At 43.1% G+C, this 18274-nt stretch overlaps 1 protein-coding gene across 13 annotated transcripts in view; it reads left to right on the top strand.

Annotated features, from left to right (window-relative positions):
* Positions 1 to 18274, top strand: part of CACNA1G (calcium voltage-gated channel subunit alpha1 G) — a 327715-nt gene that overhangs the window by 184476 nt on the left and 124965 nt on the right. For all 13 annotated transcript variants that reach the window (XM_080993532.1, XM_080993526.1, XM_080993530.1 and 10 more), the window contains exons 5-9: positions 3025 to 3184; positions 5899 to 6190; positions 6594 to 6686; positions 9286 to 10084; positions 14231 to 14592. In XM_080993532.1, the coding sequence (XP_080849658.1) occupies positions 3025 to 3184; positions 5899 to 6190; positions 6594 to 6686; positions 9286 to 10084; positions 14231 to 14592 (1706 nt within the window). The remainder of the gene's footprint in view (positions 1 to 3024; positions 3185 to 5898; positions 6191 to 6593; positions 6687 to 9285; positions 10085 to 14230; positions 14593 to 18274) is intronic.

The raw sequence follows: 18274 nt of genomic DNA, 5'->3' as shown, positions 1-18274 counted from the left end.
GGGATGATTGAATCTGCCAGTGTCATTTCCCCCTGAATTTCTCGTATTTTCCAAACTTAATTTCAGGTTATTGTTTTCTTTAATAAAAAAGATGCAAGTCTTTGAGTGCAATTCTCCTGATGTATACATTTTTGCAAGCAGTTTTTCCTAATATAAAGCATTTTTGTATACACCAATAGGTGTGTTTTTTAATGTATGTTTTCTCCTTGCGAACTGCTTAGAGGCCTTTTGTCATGTAAGCACTATATATATTTTGTTAAATAAATAAATAAATGTACTAAAATAATATATGCATTTTGTATACTTTATATTGTTTGAGAGCTACATAATGTAATTCAGAGAAGTGAGAATTTTTGAAGGATAGCTGTTTTCAGTTTGCATATTTTTTCCAGGAATTTTGAATTAGACAGATTCACTTTAGAATGCACACTGAATTTAATTTATCCCCCATCCCTACCCATAATTAATCCTGAAAAATGATTTCAGGATTTTGATGGTATGTGCATCTTGGTTTCTCTCTCTCTCTCTCTCTCTCTCTCTCTCTCTCTCTCTCTCTTCTCTTGGACTCCCAAAGGTTGATTGTGGTTCCTTGACAGCATGTTACTGGTCAAATAATTTAGGACATTATGAATTGTTCTTCTCTTATCTGTATATTTTCCTAATAATTTCCAGATTATTTAAAAACAAGAAACAACCACCATAAAACTTAGAACAAGATGCTTTGTGCTAGTGATATCAATACAGTAACAGCAACTAAATATTCCAAGGAAATTTCATTTGCATCTGAAGTCCAGTGTATCCAATTGACCAGAGTATCTAGATAAATTTGGGGTCTCAGTCCTTCCCCTCTGTTTAACACTATGCATGAGTGCAAAGCTTTGTAGTGCAAAAGAAAGGACCCATCTTGTCAAATTAGCCAGTTACCTTGACAACATGAGGTACTCAGACTGTGATCCATCTGTCAGAAGCCAGAAATTCCTAGGCTCTATTTGCTTTTCTAATCCCATTAAATTAAACTTAATCTGGCAGGATGTTCCCTGTTGTTATTGTTGTCGCTTTTATCATTTTATAGCTCAAGTATCTTGCTCATAATTTTTCCCCCCACCTAGCAGAGCTGATGGATGGCTGAATTTATCTGCCACTGTCTAACTGTGGGTGTAATTCATTTAATGTGTTTGCAAATCCCGGGTAATTCATCTTCGCTCCTGTGCAGCAAAGCTAGGACCACACAGATGCATAAGGAAGCAAGTCAAGGAACAAGTATGAATCAATAATAAACGCAGGGACCAAATACAAGACATTTAACAATAGGCTGGAGGTGCTGGTGGTGATGGGGTATATGTGAGTATATGGAAGGCAGGCTATTATTTTGTTATGGGAGGAAGCAAGTAAAAAAAAGAGGCGATCTGATGACATAACAATGAAAAATTCTTGCTGAGGTATAAAGGTAAAAGAAATGGCTTTAAAGGTTTCTTTAAATAAGATCAATATGAACTGCGTTGTGGATGAAAGAGACAAGAAAGAAGAGAGAGAGAACAAAAAGAGATGGAGGATGAACAGAATATTACAGAGATGTCGGGTGAAATCGATTTTTTTTTGCAAATGTCAAGTTAAGTCGCCATCAATTTGTCTTTCTGTTACACAACCGAATGTTCCTAATCTTGTACGAATTAACTGCCTTGTAAAGTTCTGCATGTTTGCAGGGAATGAATTAGGATGGGGAAGGAGATTTTAATTTATTTTGTATTGAGATAGAAGGGAATAGGGTGGTTCTGAGCTTGCAAAAGGAGTGTAGAATGGCCCGGACGTATGAGAATCGTGGGTCTCTACCTTCCTGTGATTTTTACACTTCCGTGGCAGACAGAAATTCACAGGTGAATTTTCCAAGCAAAGAGAGATGAGGTGAAAGAGAAACTTTAACTGGTTAAACACTTTGCTGGTTGATGCTGAAGGAACAGGATAATTGCTAGAAGAAAGGTGGCCACTGCAGTTCAGCTGAAACATGAGAGGGGCAAGAAGTTCAGGAAGGGAAGTTGGGGGGGGAACCCCTAGAATAGACATGCATATGTGTGGCAACACAGAGGCAGGGTGTGTTACTCCATCGTGGTGAAAACCTAAATAGTTTGACATTGTGCTGCCCTGTAATAGTAAAGCTGCCACCCTAGAGATGTTTTCTCACCCTGTCTAATGGTAGGGCTGGCCCCAGGTCTGCTTTACATGCTTCATTCCCAACAGCAGTAGGTGGTGTGGAAGGGCAGAGCTACCAACACTGGTAGGGCAGGACAGCCATGAGTTTGACATGGGGCAGATGCACTGATGGCTTTGCAACTGAGTCCCACCATATACCGGCTGCTAGTGAGTCTCAGCATGAAAATTGCTTCCACGTGGCTGTGTTCTGTGCGGTGACTGTAATGGCTGAAAGCCGATTTTTACATGACTTTCTCTCATCATGTGGAGACCTTCTGTGTTAGCATTGCTCTCCCGCCATAGAGTGCATCTGTAGATTGAAACATATGGCATAGGGCATTCAAACAGTCACCGTGCATAGAGTGACTTTCTTGCTGACTTTCGCATGGGCCTCAACTGAATTGCAATCCTTTACTTTCTAAGAGGCCCAGATGTTTGGTGGCATTGTACATATTCTAGGTTGGCATCACCCCCATCTTTCACGTTCCAGGCGGCAGCATTGGGTACCGTGGTCTGGTGCTGAAACCACCACCGTACCATCTATAGTTTCACAGTCACCGTGTTATGTGGGCCATGACAATAGTTTTCCATGAGTTTAGATTAGCTGTTGAAGAATTTAGATTCCTGAGGGGAAATGTCATTTTCTCTGCAATGTGTGGTGGACAGTAAGACGGACTATAACCACTGCCAGGAATTAATATGGTGCAGTAATAGAAAAAAAATAAGGTTGGAACCGAGCTCACAGATGGCAAGTTTCTGCCTAGCTTTCGAAGCAAGAAGAACCCAACTTAGCAGGACTTCTCCCATTTAGTGGCTGCTTTCCCTTTGCTCCCTCAGGTATGCGCATCCTGGTCACGCTGCTTTTGGACACGCTTCCCATGTTGGGGAACGTTCTCCTCCTCTGTTTTTTTGTCTTCTTCATCTTTGGTATTGTTGGAGTCCAGCTTTGGGCAGGGCTGCTCAGGAACCGCTGCTTCCTTCCAGAAAACTTCAGTTTGTAAGTATGAATGAGGCACCTAAACGTTCTTAGGATATGCTTGCATAGGGTTTTATATGTGCATGGTGGTGAGGCAAGGAGTTTCTTTAGATAAACATGCTAATCCCAGCAAGATCTGAGGAGTCTGCACCATGCTGCTGCTGTTTCCTCCATTCTGTTTGCTTGCCTTTGTGGGTGAACACTCAGTTTGCATATTATCACTTCAAGTTTCTTGCTGTGGTATGTTTTTTGGTGCAAGATTCACAGGTTCTTTTCCTAGTTTTCCTTCTTGGAGAGCAGGAGTAGCCAACATGCTGCCTTCCAGACTTTGGCTTCCGTCATCCCTGACCATTGGTCATGCTGGCTGAGGCTGATGCAAGTTAGAAGTCACAACAACATAGGGAGGGCACCATTTTGGCTATACTTCTTAGCAACAGGATTTTTTAAGAGTAGCAACCCACACCCCACGCAAAGGTAATTCCATAAAAAATATAAGCAAATCACTATTAATAATGTTGGTACCTGTTAACAAAATACATCTTTGAAGTGTGTAGAGGCTGTCTTGTTGATTTATGATTGTTGTGATTTATGATTATCGGTACTGTGTCAGACATTATTAGTAGGCAATGTTCCCAAATAGTGAACGATGATGAGAAATACTTTCATGGCGCGTTAAGAATACATTTACATTGAACCTTAGCGTGTTCAAATGGTTACACACTTGTTGAGCCTGATTCAAAAGTCACACTGATGTCTCATTAATTTCAATGTTACTTATAGATTACCAACTTACTATGAATTGGTTTGATGATTTCCGTAGTGAATCTCAAGGCTGTTTTCAAGCAAGGAGAAGTGGGGTGGAGTGGGGAAGATGTAGTGCATATTGGTAACTTTTGAACAGTCTAAGCAGGTTTGAACACAACATTCTACTGATAATGTACAGGAAGTCCAGAATTTTCCAGGTGTTATGGAGATGAACTTTCCAGTCTATTCCCCAGTTACGTTTTTAAGACGTGAGCAGCGTTAAGCTGGATCAGAAGTGGCTCTCAAAATAGTGCAGAAGTTAGGTGTATACATGTGTGTACGCATGTGTTTTCCTGGTTCCCAAACTTGTGCAAGTCTTCTGTCGTTTTTTGTTGTTGTTTTTTTGCTTCCACTCCCTCTATCAAAGGGAGCTGGGATTTCATTAACATGCAAAATCCCTCTAGGTAAATTGGCAATAAAGTAAATGAATTGCTGATCAATTCTGGGTATATCCAACACAGCAGCTACTGGTCTGAGTTTAATTGAACCAGAATGCCAGGATTTCAGCTTAGCTTCCAGTGGCATTAAAAGCAATACTTCAGGAATTAACCGGGCTGAACTCGCCTTAAATATAGCTCCACCAGCTTTTTGCAATGAGTCCTTGTGGCATCAGCGAAGTAGCCATTTATTGAGGCAGGAGTATGCTAATTCCCAACAAGTCAGCACTTACTTCCCTTTCCATATCAGGGCGAATGCATTGAATTGGCTTATTATACCAGTGGCATCTTCTGAAGTAATGTTCATTTCTAATGCCAGAAACGCAAGTGGTGCCTGCCATGTGAAGGGAAGTATTTAGAAAGCAACAGTAGCATTTTTTAAAAGATATTCTGAATCCCAGTAAGGGTTTTTCACCATCTACCTCTAGTCTGAAAAACGCCTGCCTAGTCAGTCCTTTTTTAATACCATTATTCATCTAAATTGACATTTGAGAATGCACAATGAAAATATTGAGAGTGGGGTGGGAAGACATCAATATATCACATTATAAAGCCCATTATTTACCTAACCCAATCCTGGGAGGTTGGGGTGGGAGGGCATTAGTTGACTGAAAAAAATGGACAAGGTATAAACAAATCTATTTCTTTATTTTTAAGGGCAATACTAGTTTGAAAGCTGCAAGCTGTTGAGCCAATAGAACACACAAGATTTTAAAATGTAAACTCGTTAAAAGCAAGCTTAGATAGACCAGGCTGTTGCCTGCTTTCTTGCACCCTCTCTTCCCTACCTTTGCTACTGGGATGGTAAGAGAAGTTCATGACCATCTTGACTAATGTTTATCCTGAGCACTTAAGGCTAGATTACTAATGGTCATGACTTTGAGCATTTTTCGCTCTTACTTAAATACTGTACAGTATTTCAATAATTATGCAAACCAGATTTTTTATTATTATTATTTTGGTTTCCCTCAAATAACTTCAGTTGCTGTATGCAGTCCACAAGGGCATAATAATGGATGTACTAGAATCAGAAAATTTCAACCATCCATCCCAGTCTCTGATAGCTGATCCCCAGCAGTTTAGATGAAATTGTTCAAGAAAGAGCCATTTTGGAGTGATATGCTATTCATTATGAACTTCAAAATATCCACAGTTTAAAGACATCTGGAAAAATGAAATTGTACTCCCAGACAGTCAAAATGCCCTAACCCTCAATTAATTTGTGTAAAGGCTTTTTCTGAACCCAATTATCCTATTCACCCTTGTAACATCTTAGGGCCATGAGTTCCACAGGTTACCCTGTTAACTTTGTGAATGAGTACTTTCCTCTTACATTTTCCAGTCTGTTGCCCTTTAACACCACTATGCATCCCTCAGTTATATAGAAATAGGTTTCCTTCATTTCCCTACACACACACACACACACACACACACACACACACACCCAGAGGCTGATACTGGGTATTTAACCTGCACTTTTCTGTTTCCTTTAAGCCCGTACACAATCGAGGTGGAACCCTACTACCAGACAGAGAATGAAGATGAAAGCCCTTTTATCTGCTCTCAGCCTCGAGAGAATGGGATGCGTTACTGTCGCGACATCCCAACAAGGAGGGAAGAAGGTCTGCAATGCACCTTGGACTATTATTCCTACAACGACACCACGAACACCTCTTGTGTCAACTGGAACCAGTATTACACAAACTGCTCTGCAGGGGAGCACAACCCTTTCAAAGGAGCAATCAATTTCGATAACATTGGATATGCATGGATTGCAATATTTCAGGTGAACAAAGGGACTCATCTGACTCCAAGCTTGCTGTATCAACAGGCTATCCTTCAGTGACAGGGAAAGCTAGGTCAACCTTTACTCTTGCCCCGAAGTAATTTTTTATATGCAAAGAATATTAATTTGTGGTTGAGAATCGCCAGTTGTTATTCTTCAGTTCTATCAAGCATGGGGTCGACACTTGTATGAAATGATTTTTTACTTTGGGGTTTTGTCATTCTTTAGTGATTTCATAGCCTTTGTGTTAAAAGATCTGACAGATGACCTAGTATAAGTAATAGCACTGGTGTATTTTCTTGAACATCCATAGATGATTGCCCATGCTTCCTATCCTTGAGAGTCCTGCATCCGCTGGTACAAGCTAACTGATGCTTTCCTTTTCCTTTTCTCTTGCCTACAGGTCATCACTCTGGAGGGCTGGGTAGATATTATGTACTTTGTCATGGATGCTCATTCGTTCTACAACTTCATATATTTCATTCTCCTGATCATTGTGAGTTATCTCTCTAGTCTTCATGGCAGCCAGAGGTGTTGCACTCAAGAGTTATAAGGGAAAGAAACATGGGGGGGGGGGGCGACAGAGGAAAGGAGAGTTATAAGCGGAGCCTGAGAGAGATGGTAGCCCATTAGCAAAGGATGCGTTCTAACTTTCCTCCCTGTGGCTCTTGTGTGTACAAGAGAGAGATGTGGCAAATGAGAGCACCGACTGACTAAAGTGATAGTGAAGGTCTACGGGTAGTAAGAAGAAAGTAATGGAAAGCAATGAGGCATGAGGTGTTTGTTGATTTGGAGCATAGCATACACATGGCATTCTGCTTCAAAAGGCATTTTGCAACATCTGAGGACAGCATAAACATTATTTACATGATTCAGCCAAGGCTAAGTACTTTTGTCATATGATTTCAGTGACAGGAGTTAGCACATGTTTAACTCGCGTTGAAATCAGTGGAACAGAAAAATGCTGAACTTTAGCTGGGCGGTGCCCCAGATACACAGATACACCCCATAGTATTACAGGTGATAGCACACATGGATAAAGAACATTTATATGTTTATAAACCCCAGAACAATTTGTTCTGTTTTGATCAGAAACAGAGTGACTTGGGTCTTGGGCACTATAAACACACTTAGAGGTCAGCTTGCTAAGATCATTCTAGATTCCTTAGGCTGAGATGAATATTTAATCATACCTAAATGGCTGAAAGGTGCACTGACTTGCAGTCTCATAAGCATGTGGGGGTATGAACAGATTGTATGTTTACTTTCCCCCTTGATGGCAATGAAAGGGAAAATGAATCAGCATCTTCTTACTGCTCAGGTGACATGCATGGATCATATATCTGAAGGTATACAGTAGCCAGGAGAGGAGGCTAGTTACTAGGTCCTTTTCAAAGCTGAATGATGATCATGATCTCCTGAAAATGCAGCCTGATGAAAAGACTGTTTCAGAGTAAAATATCCAATCTTTTGCTGCAGACAGCTGCTGTTGTTGGGTTACAGCCTCTCCGCAATTCCAGTTAACAAAGCGGGAGATCTGTTTGCAAAGCTGCCAATCCTCTCTGCGAGGGAAAAATCTGTCCTGAAAAGTAAATGCATGGGAGAAAGAAATGCTACTTAATTGTGATAATAAGTAAGCTCTGACTACCGGGAAGCAAAAATTAGAGAAACCCTTCTAAGTCACAATAAATCTCCCTTCTGCTTTGAGCTCTTTGTGTCATCTGCGGAACTGAGGAGTGGGTGTCCCTGCGGTGAGGAAGCTTGAGAGTCTTTGAGGTGGAAGGAAAGAAAAGAACAGGGCAGGGAATATCCACCCCGTGTGAGTCACACACAGAATGTGATGATGACTGCTCTTGACTGGGACGGGGTTTGGGGCTATGTTTTGTATTACATGACACTAGCCTTTGTTGTCAGCTACTTCCCATATTGTGATTTTTAGACACAGGTGCACTTCCTGAGTGACTCCTGAGGCTGAGAACATCAGTGTAGTTTCGTATACATAAGCACACCACCTCTGGATAACAGAGCTGTAGACTTACAAAAGGAGACAGCTTGGATCGGTGTCAGGAGTTGGCATTATTGGGCAGTTGCCAAGGCCTGTAGCCTAGCAAAGGGCTCCCTGATGGCCCCTGCAACACCTTCACCCTGTGTCTGCGTTCTGGTGTCACTATCCTCTGTTCACCTGCCCTCACCAAGCGTAGGAGCAGTTACAAGAGGGAAGAGAAGGAGGAGCAACCTCCACTTGCCTTGACCTCTCCTCCGTGTAATGGAGCGGTCTGGACCCAGAAGCAGTGTGGGGAAGCAAATGAGCAGGCAGTCATGGAGGCAGGAACCAGTTAGTCAATGGGACCAGTTATTCATGACTTCAACTCCCATTGAAATCAAAGGGAATCAACTTAAATCTGGATCCAACCCTATAATTTGTCCCCTTGTTATTCCCAGTAAGCTTTCCTTCCAGGAACTTATGACCAGACCACACACCAGATTATCCTGTGCCTTCAGACCATAGTATTGAGGGCAGACGATTAAGAGATTTGGTGTCAGAGTTTTGTTTTTCATCGTGTGATGAGATAATACTTGTTTGGTCTTTTTAAATTGGTTTTGAATAGAACTGTGAGCAGAGTGCCGCTTGAAATTTCCCACTATTTGCATACTGATGGGGGGGGGGAGAGAGAAGGGGACCATTTTGCCAAGGTGACAAGTTTTCCAACAGTTTCTTGGGGTTTCCCATTAGCACTGGCTCTGCCACTGCTAGTGGCAGCATCACCAACCATATTGGACCACATGACCTAGTGTTGTATCAGGGCAATGGTGGTGGTTTGCTGGGGTGGTGGACGTAGGAATAGTGGATGCTACCTAAATAAATGGTGGTGGGAAATTCCATGAAGTGGTTCTCTTTTACTAGGGGGTTCAGAAAAAGAAAATATCTTAGAAATGTTCCGGGGGAGGCAGGGGGGAGGGAGTCTTCGGAGAAATGCTGGCTCAGCTCTAGTTTTGAAGATTTTTTTTTAATGACTGGTTCTCTCTCAGATACACTTGCTTCAGGCTTCCTCCCTGGGTGTAGGAATACTGACACACCCCTCCTTCCCTTACAGGTGGGCTCTTTCTTCATGATAAACCTCTGCTTAGTGGTCATAGCAACTCAGTTCTCGGAGACCAAGCAGCGGGAGAGCCAGCTGATGAAGGAGCAGCGAATCCGCTACCTCTCCAATGCTAGCACTCTGGCCAGCTTCTCAGAGCCAGGGAGCTGCTATGACGAACTCCTCAAATATCTCGTCTACGTCCTCCGTAAGGCCAGCAAGCAACTGGTGGAGGTCTACCGAACCACAGGGGTGAGGATGGGCTTTCTCTCCAGCCCGGGTAGCAAGAGCAGTGCAGAGCGGCAGCCGTGCAAACACCGGCCGCGGAAAAGGTCCTCGGTGCATCATCTCATTCACCACCACCATCACCACCACCACCACTATCACCTGGGCAACGGAAGCCTTCAGGCACCGCGCGCCAGCCCTGAAATCAGCGACGTCGAAACCAGCTCGCTTCACAATGGTGCAAATAGGCTGATGCTCCCTCCAACAGCCAATCCTCACCCCACTGCCAGCAACGCTGAGTCCGTTCACAGCATCTACCATGCAGACTGTCATTTTGAGCCCATTCGCTGCAGATCATCTCTCCCGCCTCAGCCTGGTCTCAGCTTACCGGGGCCAGAGGTGCTTCCCAGGACTGTGGTTGGCAGCAAGGTCTACCCTACTGTACACCCAAGTAACTCCCATGAACTGCTGAAAGAAAAAGGTTTAGCAGAGCCCACGTTGAACCCTGGGGCCAGCACCCTGATGAACCTTAATATCCCCCCAGGACCCTATAGTCCAATGCAGAAGCTACTGGAGACACAGAGCACTGGTAAGTGTTTGGGTAGGGTGTCAGCCACTAAGATGCCACTTAAATGGAAGGCAGAGCCGCTGTTCATCCCTGACTTACCTTTTCAGGCAGGGCTGCCATTGATTAGGGTCAGGTGAGATTTGGGATGATTCGGGTTGTCTTCAGTTCAGAACTAAGACATAAGTTAGTTTATAAGGATCTAACAAAACCTGTTCATTGGAAATAATTCGTTTTGGGTGTGTCGATTACCTCCTCCCAACCTGCCCCCACTGGAAAACATGAAATGGGGGCAGAGAATGAAAAGATAGAGCTTAATTTTTTTCAAATTGGTTGTAACAATGTAACATTTAATCAAATTTGTGTTGATAGCAAGTCGGCTGTTCTGTGCCCCCCAGTAAGATGGAGAAAAAAATGAATGTTATGAAGAAGGCATTCCAGACCTGACCCACTTGCTCTAAGTCAGCAGTCTTCAGCCTTTTCAGACGAGGGACCCACCTTTAACCCAAATATTCATTTGAGGACCTTCTTAATTAATTTTTAACCACATATTTGTATGGGGACCATGCTGCTGTTACGACCCACCTAAAACCAGGCACTAAGCCACCAGTTAAAGACCAGTGCTCTAAACATCCTTCTCTGGGCCTATGTGTTAGAGACAGAAGTGCTGTTTCCATACTTTCTCCATCTGCAGGACACATTATGTCAAGGTGGTGACTGGTAGGCCTCCTATTTCGTTGGAGCAGTCATTCCATCATTCTGAGAGTTGCCGTTGCCTAAAAGCAATGAGAGAGGAAAGAAAGAACTTTGTTCGTGTATGTATGCTGGCTGGGACCGATGGGTACTGGAGTCCAACAACATCTGTAGGCTACAGGCTTCTGATCCCTGATGCACGTCATTGCAAATGTGCAAATATTCAGGGCTTTGTACTCAGAAAGTAAATTTGTCTTTGCATTTGTTTCCTGCCCATGTCCATTTTCTTTCATAACAGTGAAGAACAATCTAATGACTTGGTAATTCTTCCTTAACTTCTTAGGAAGGTGACCTCTTAGGCTGCAGTCTTAAGCACACTTACCTGGGAGTGCACTGCAGCCAACCCAACTGAACACAGTGGGACTTGCTTTCAAACAAGCATGCATAGGATCAGGCTGCACATTATGTAACTTGTAAGAGCTGCTCTATCTGAACATGATGTGTTTTGGTAGGCAGCCACACACCTGTGAGTATATATGCAGATGTGTATTATGCTTTCCCCTTTAACACATGAGCAGAACATGATGTTTGCCGTTAGAGAGATCCATAAGAAAAACTGTCTGGATGTGATGCGGTGTAGGGCCAGGTAGCCAAAATCTTATTATCTGACTTATATCAGCCATGGGAGTTTCCCCTGCTGGCTTCGAAATGAGAGAGACATTACAGCTCCATTTGGTAAAAAGGGAAAAAAATTAAAGTGACTATCACAAACAAACAAAAAAACTGGGTCAGAGGTGCATTCTGGAGACAAACTCTTCATTCCACCATAGCCAGCACAAACGGGAGACTCTTTGTATCCTTGTCGTCTGGTGGGGTACCATCTGTCAGCTGGCCTCAGCCATTGCGAGAAATGATTTGAGAATGATATGTTTAGGGGGAAGTTGTTAATGTTGAAGTATCAGCAAACAGCAGGAACACCCAAGCAGCTTGCTGGCTGCAGTGCTTGTCTCTAATTACAGCTCCTAATATTCCAGGTGCCAGAAGAGCTGATTGCTTTTTGTTTTAACTTAATAGCCAAATGTGTAATGAGGTGACTGTGAACTCTTGGCAGTGGACAGCTGTCACTCATTCTTTTCTCTCTTTTTTTTTCATCTTCAAAGTTAGTTAGCAGACATTCGTGGCTTAGCAATTGTTATTGTTTAGTTGTTTAGTCGTGTCCGACTCTTCATGACCCCATGGACCAGAGCACGCCTGTCTTCCACTGCCTCCTGCAGTTCTGTCAAACTCATATTAGTAGCTTCGATAACACTGTCCAACCATCTCAACCTCTGTCCTTCTCCTTGTGCCCTCAATCTTTCCCAACATCAGGGTCTTTTCCAGGGAGTCTTCTCTCCTCATGAGGTGGCCAGAGTATTGGAGCCTCAGCTTCAGGATCTGTCCTTCCAATAAATTAGGGTGTGGAAATGAACAGTATCATGGATTTTCTTCTTTTGTATAGGTGATAAGGTGAAGAAATTCAGAGGATATTATACACACACACACACACACACACACACACACACACACACCAAGTATCCTATCTGTTCTTAGGTCATGAGCTTAAGGAGGTGAGATATAATAGGATAAACTGTGTCAACTGTGTGTGTGTGCATGTCCTATAGCTATATACAGGCTGAGTCTTTTAAAAGAGGCCCCGTGGAACATGTGTACTCTGTATCCATGGGGCCTCTTTTAAAGGACTCACCCTGTATATATAAACACATAAATGTTTTAGTGTCTTTACCTCCTCCTCCCAGCTTCAGAGTATGAAAAATGAAATGCCGTCTTAAATCAGCATATCACAAAACATAGAGCATGCTGTGTTGTTATGAAGGGTGTTGGGTTGCAGTGATGAGAGCTGACAATTCTGACCTCATAGGTCTTGCTCCATAGAGAAATACTTGCCCAGTTTATATGTACAACACTGAAGCTTCTGTTTGAAGAGAACGCAACAGAAATTAAGTTGGAGAGCATTTTTAAGTTTCAACGTTTTGAGGAGTTTCCAGATTCCTCTTGCAGAATTGTATTTTGGAAGATGCTTTTCAAAAACAATGATCCTATGGGAAAATGGTGTCCAGACCACTGGGAGGAATTTAACATCATACTCTTATGATTGTTACATCAGTGCAAGAATTCTGCTTGCCGGGTGCGATGATCTTTCCTTCTCCTAGCCCTGTGCTCTCTTCTCAAGGTTCTCCCAAACCTCCAGACCAGATCTGGGGGAGGTGTGGTGGTGCATGGGGGGGGGGGAGGAGAGGAGGGGAGCCCTGTTGTGTTAGTGTGAGCCCCTGCACAGGCTTCTGCTAGCACGCTGGGTTAGTTGAAACTGGGCCATCATCTCTGGCAGCTCACATGCACGCACACACTTCACTGTGATACCTAAATTCTACAACGTAATCCTGCTATTTGTGCTGAATCAGGCTGAGACACCTAAAGCATCCCCATAGGTAGGATGGTAGCCATTCATGGGTCTCTTGCTATGTGTTGCATGAGTTGCTTCTGAATTCTGACCGATGGAGATTTTTAAAGAAGCAGCAGAACAGGCCTAATATCTGCACAAAGCTTCTTTCAAATAAAACCTTGCCTGCATTCATTATAATAGCTTACTGGCTGGTGCATGTTTCCTCACTAGTGGCGGAACCCCGGGATGTAAGCAGAAGTGACAGCAAACACATTGCCTGCAAGTGAAATTGTGTCTGGTAGTTCCCCTACCTGTAATATCTAGCAGAACTTAACTTATGTCACAGCCCTCCAAATCATTGGCTGACAATTGCTGGGGAGGGAATGACAGGGAAACAAGGTCCCTTGGGATCTCATACCTGGCAGCGAGTTCTAGAAGCTATGGAAGAGGAAGGAGAAACTGGAATGTAGCTCCTTTTTCAGTTGCAGCATATATGCGGCACTTGATCTAGTTTTCTCAACAGAGACTGTTTAAGCTATTCCTGAAAGGGCCCCTCTGGCTCATTTGATGTCCCACTTCTGTGTTTTCCTATCCTCCCACCTCTTGCTCTCTTTGACTTGTGCCCTTCAATTCTCTTCTCATTAAATTGGGGCTGACCTTTCTGGCAACAGTGCTGGAGAAAGTAGGGGGCAGGCTGATGCTTAGCATCAAAAATCACCAGGTTTTTAGAATCTAATATATCCTCCCTCTTATCGCTCTCTTAGTAAGGGTCTTGATTCAGGTTCAGTAGATAGTCAAAAATTGTGGTTCAAATGTTGTTCTAGCCATGGTAAAAGTTATACACACATACTGTTTTTGCGCTGGTTGGAGATAACCACTCAAGCGGGGCAGAGGTTCTCCTCATACATCTGATGTGAAATTATTGAACTTACCAAAACTGCAGTTGGATACCGACATTGTTCGGCTGCTCCAGAAAGAGATTTCCAAGATTTTTAGTGAAATAACAGAGGGTATTTTTTTTTTTGTCCTTGTTTCAGGTGCTTGTCAAAGTTCCTGCAAGATTTCCAGCCAGTCTGGGAAACCCAACAATACTTGCAACCCAGATAGTTGTCCATACTGCATGAAGACCTTGGCTAACGATCCAGAGCTGGTGGACAATGAAGTGGGAGATTCTGACAGCGACGGGGTATATGAGTTTACTCAGGACGCTCACTACAGTGATCAGAGGGACCCTCAGCGTTGGAAAGCCCGGGGAAGAAACACCTTAAAATTCCTAGCCTTCTGGAAGGTGGTTTGTGAGACATTTCGGAAGATTGTAGATAGCAAGTACTTTGGCCGTGGGATCATGATAGCTATCCTGATCAATACCCTCAGCATGGGGATTGAGTATCACGAGCAGGTAAGCAGAGCCCTCTGTACTTTAGTAGTTATAGTTAGACTCTCCCTGCAGCCAAGGCACCCCAAATGGTGGCCTCATTAGCTCCATCCTGGTTCTGCTCTTAGCGCCTTGAGTGGGATTTCGTACCACACAGCATCGATTCATGCTGACCTCTTGCTTTCATGCCTTGCTCTGTTTAGCTGTGTTTGTTCTGGTCTGTTGTTAAATGAAGCTCTGCAAGGGCAACAAAGCTGCAGATCTTGGGGGAGCACTTCTGGTTGTGCTACTTAGTGTGGAGAACTGCACACTGGTGAATGGAGTTCAGTGGCACTTGTTGGTCTGAGGATGTAAGCAAGTGAAGCTGTCTTTACAATGCTTTGCTCTCTTTCTTTTTTTGCATTTTTACAGTAATTCTCCAAACGCCACAAGACTATTTGCTTACCTCAATAAATCATTTACATTTGATTTTATAATAGCTAACTTGCAAACAACATGTCATGAAATATGCAAGCTGTTTCGTGAAATAAGTACTGTAATTGCATGCTTGGTAGTTGTTGTTGTTTTTTAATGCAGGCTTCCCCATGCAATTTGGGTTATGGTGTATTCCGATACTTAGACATGATTTTGCTCCAGTCAGTCATATTGTAGGGGTGCCCTTTATTTAGAAATATGTCTGCTTTGGTGCACAGTTGATGTGTCCAAAATAAAAAAGCCAGCACTGATTACATTCTCTTACTGGCAAGTGGTACATGGTTGTTATGTACAGTTGCTGATTTAAGACATACTCCAGTTCCCATAGGTCTGTGTCAGTGTTGTTCAGTGTCAAAGGGTCGATCAAATACTTTGGCTTCTAGTTCTGTGAAACCCAACTTTCCCCCTGAAACATCAGGTTGACTTTGTCCCCCACTTCCCATACAGAGTCCTAAATTCTTATCATTCCATTTAATTTCAGAGGTCATGGGAAATTTTAAATATGTTTTTCAACATAATATAAAAAAGGAATAAAGTCTCATAACGGGGTTAGAGACATCACCGACCTGGTGGCATCTTCATAAAGAACTCTACCCCTAGTGATGTCAGTGTCACTCCTCCCATATGGAGCTCTCTATCCCACCTAATGAAAGTATGGGCAGGTAGAGTTCCTGCAGGTTATATTCTCATCAACAGTAGTCCAAGGAAAGCCCCCCAACAGAGCATTCAGGAGAGGAGGAGTGGTTTTGCTGGCCTGGAATCCAATGTATCCTGAGCTGGGTACACGACTGACACTTGACGACATTCCACCCAATCCAGCATTAGGACCGATGACTGCACCTACTCCAGACTCTTCTCGCACTGAGCAGAGTTTCCTCTGCTCCTGACTTATGCCTCAGCCAGCATAAGCAGTGGGGTTGCAAATGCAGCAATGGCTATGCTGCTCAGTCACACCTTGGTTAAGATTGCTCTGCCCCTTGGAAGCAAGTTGCATTGAACGTACTGAACATAATTGAATCTATTAAACAAGCTGTCCTTCAGATGTGCTCATTTTTCTTCTTTTCTAGCTCCCCCTTCCCTATTGGCATAGCCACTTACTGTTTAATGCAGTTGCTTTACTTCTCATTTTGTAGCTCCTTGTGTCAGAATAGTAGCTGCAAACCAAATTCTGCAGGTATAATTGTAGATCCTAGTGCCATCCTGGTGTATTAATGCATCAGTGGATGTACATTATGGTGGCTGAGGCCCCTTTGGTGTGCTAAATGTGTCCTTTCAAGCAAGCATGTTTTCTGAAATCTTAATGCAATGTGGCTGATTAACCTTTGTTTTCGTTATGCCTTAAATGGGAAGGCACACTTAGGTCCTCTTAGGATCTGTCACATGCTGTTTGACCTTCCTTTCTTGACCTCACTCAAAATTTGTCTCCATAGCTGAAATAAGGATTGATGGATTGCTTTTGAAATTCGTTATTCTTTTGATAATAGTACCAAGTGGATCATTCCTTTGGAGTCTGGAGGGGAAACTAGAAAAGTTGATGCAAAGTTCACATTCTTCATTTTTGATAGTTTGAATCGCAGAGGGAAATGTCATCTCTGTCTAATTCAGGTATTGCTTCCTGTGATGGGGAGACAACCTTAGCAGTTATTCTGCCCTTCCCATTACCCCTCTTACCATAACAGAAAACCCACCAAGGGCATGCAAGAGAAGCAGTTATGTTGCCTGGTGTGCTTTTCTCATGGTGATTAAAAAATAAACTATCTTTGGGAACACCCATGGGAAAGAGTTTGCCACCAGGAAAGGGTGGGGAGCATGTGGTCCTCCTGATGTTGTTGGATTGCAACCCTCACTTCTCAACTGACATTGGTCATGCTGGGAAGGGTTGTTGGGAGTTGGAATCCAACAGCATTTTCAGCATACCAGGCTGGGGAAAGGTTGCAGTTGATTAGAGGTGGGTCTGCTAGGCAGTAGAACCTGTAGCACCAGTGTCCCTAGGAATATAGAATCATAGAACTGTAGAGTTGTAAGGGACTCAGAGGGTCATCAAGTCCAACTCCTTGCAATGCAGGAATCTCAGCTAAAGCATCCCTCTCAAATAGCCATCCAACACCTGCTTAAAAGCCTCCAAGGAAGGAGAGTCTACAGCCTCCCGAGGGAGACTGTTCCACTGTCAGACAGCTCTTACTGTCAGAAAGCTTTTCTGTGTGTTTAGTTGGAATCTGCTTTCTTGTAACTTGAAGCCATTGGTTCACATCCTACCCTCCAAGTCAGGAGAAAACAAGCCTGCTCCCTCTTCCATGTGACAGCCTTTAAGATATTTTGAAGATGGCTATCATACCTTCTCTCAGTCTCCTCTTTTCCAGGCTAAACATACCCAGCTCATTCAAGCGCTCCTCATAAGGCTTGGTTTCCAGACCCTTGATCACCTTGGTTGCCCTCATCTGCACACGTTCCAGCTTGGCAACATCCTTCTTAAATTGTGGTGCCCAGAATTGGACACAGTATTCCAGTTGTGGTCTGACCAAGGCAAAATAGAGTAGGACTGTTGCCTTATAGATAGAAGGTTATTATGTGATGCACTCAGAGGGGCTTAAAAGATGTCACAGCTGGAAAAACCTAGGACTGGGGTAGAAAGGTGATTGGTAAGTGAGTACTCTGGGTTTCAGTGTGCTATCTTCTTTTTCTTTTCTTTTTAAGAAAAGATTAGAGAATCCAATGTCCTATTTCCCTCCGCTCCCGCTCCCCTCAATATTGGAGTGAATAGCAAATGTTGAATCCTGCTTTTATTAATTCATCTGATTAAAGCGGCAGGAGAGAATAAGGAGATGTTTTTCTGTAAACTCCTGAGGCTTACAGTTTGCAGTTTCATAATCTGACAGTTATGAGATAGGGAATTAGAACTGAGAATTGATAGCTCTGGCCCTTCTGCTGAGATTATAAATGGTGAATGTGACCTTTCCCCCCCTAAAAAAAAACCCCTTAAGAACAAACAAATCAATGTCACCAAATGTATCTGCATGGATAGGTTGTTTAAAAAGAAATGAAGGACCTTATGAGCAATTGACTTTTTTAGTTTTTATATTAGGCTCTTTTGCCTAATATAGAACACAAGTATTTCCATACACACTGAACCCTGGCTTTGTCAGTTCTATGAAGTGGAATAATTTGGTATCAGAAATGTTGATATTGTTATAAGTTTGGGGGGAGGAGCAAGACTCCCCTAAATTCCTGGAAC

This window comes from Podarcis pityusensis (assembly GCF_964106645.2).
Source record: "Podarcis pityusensis genome assembly, chromosome: 2".
Taxonomy (NCBI): Eukaryota; Metazoa; Chordata; class Lepidosauria; order Squamata; family Lacertidae; genus Podarcis; species Podarcis pityusensis.
The sequence above is the reverse complement of the archived record's forward strand: the minus strand, read 5'-3'. Positions and strand labels throughout refer to the sequence as shown.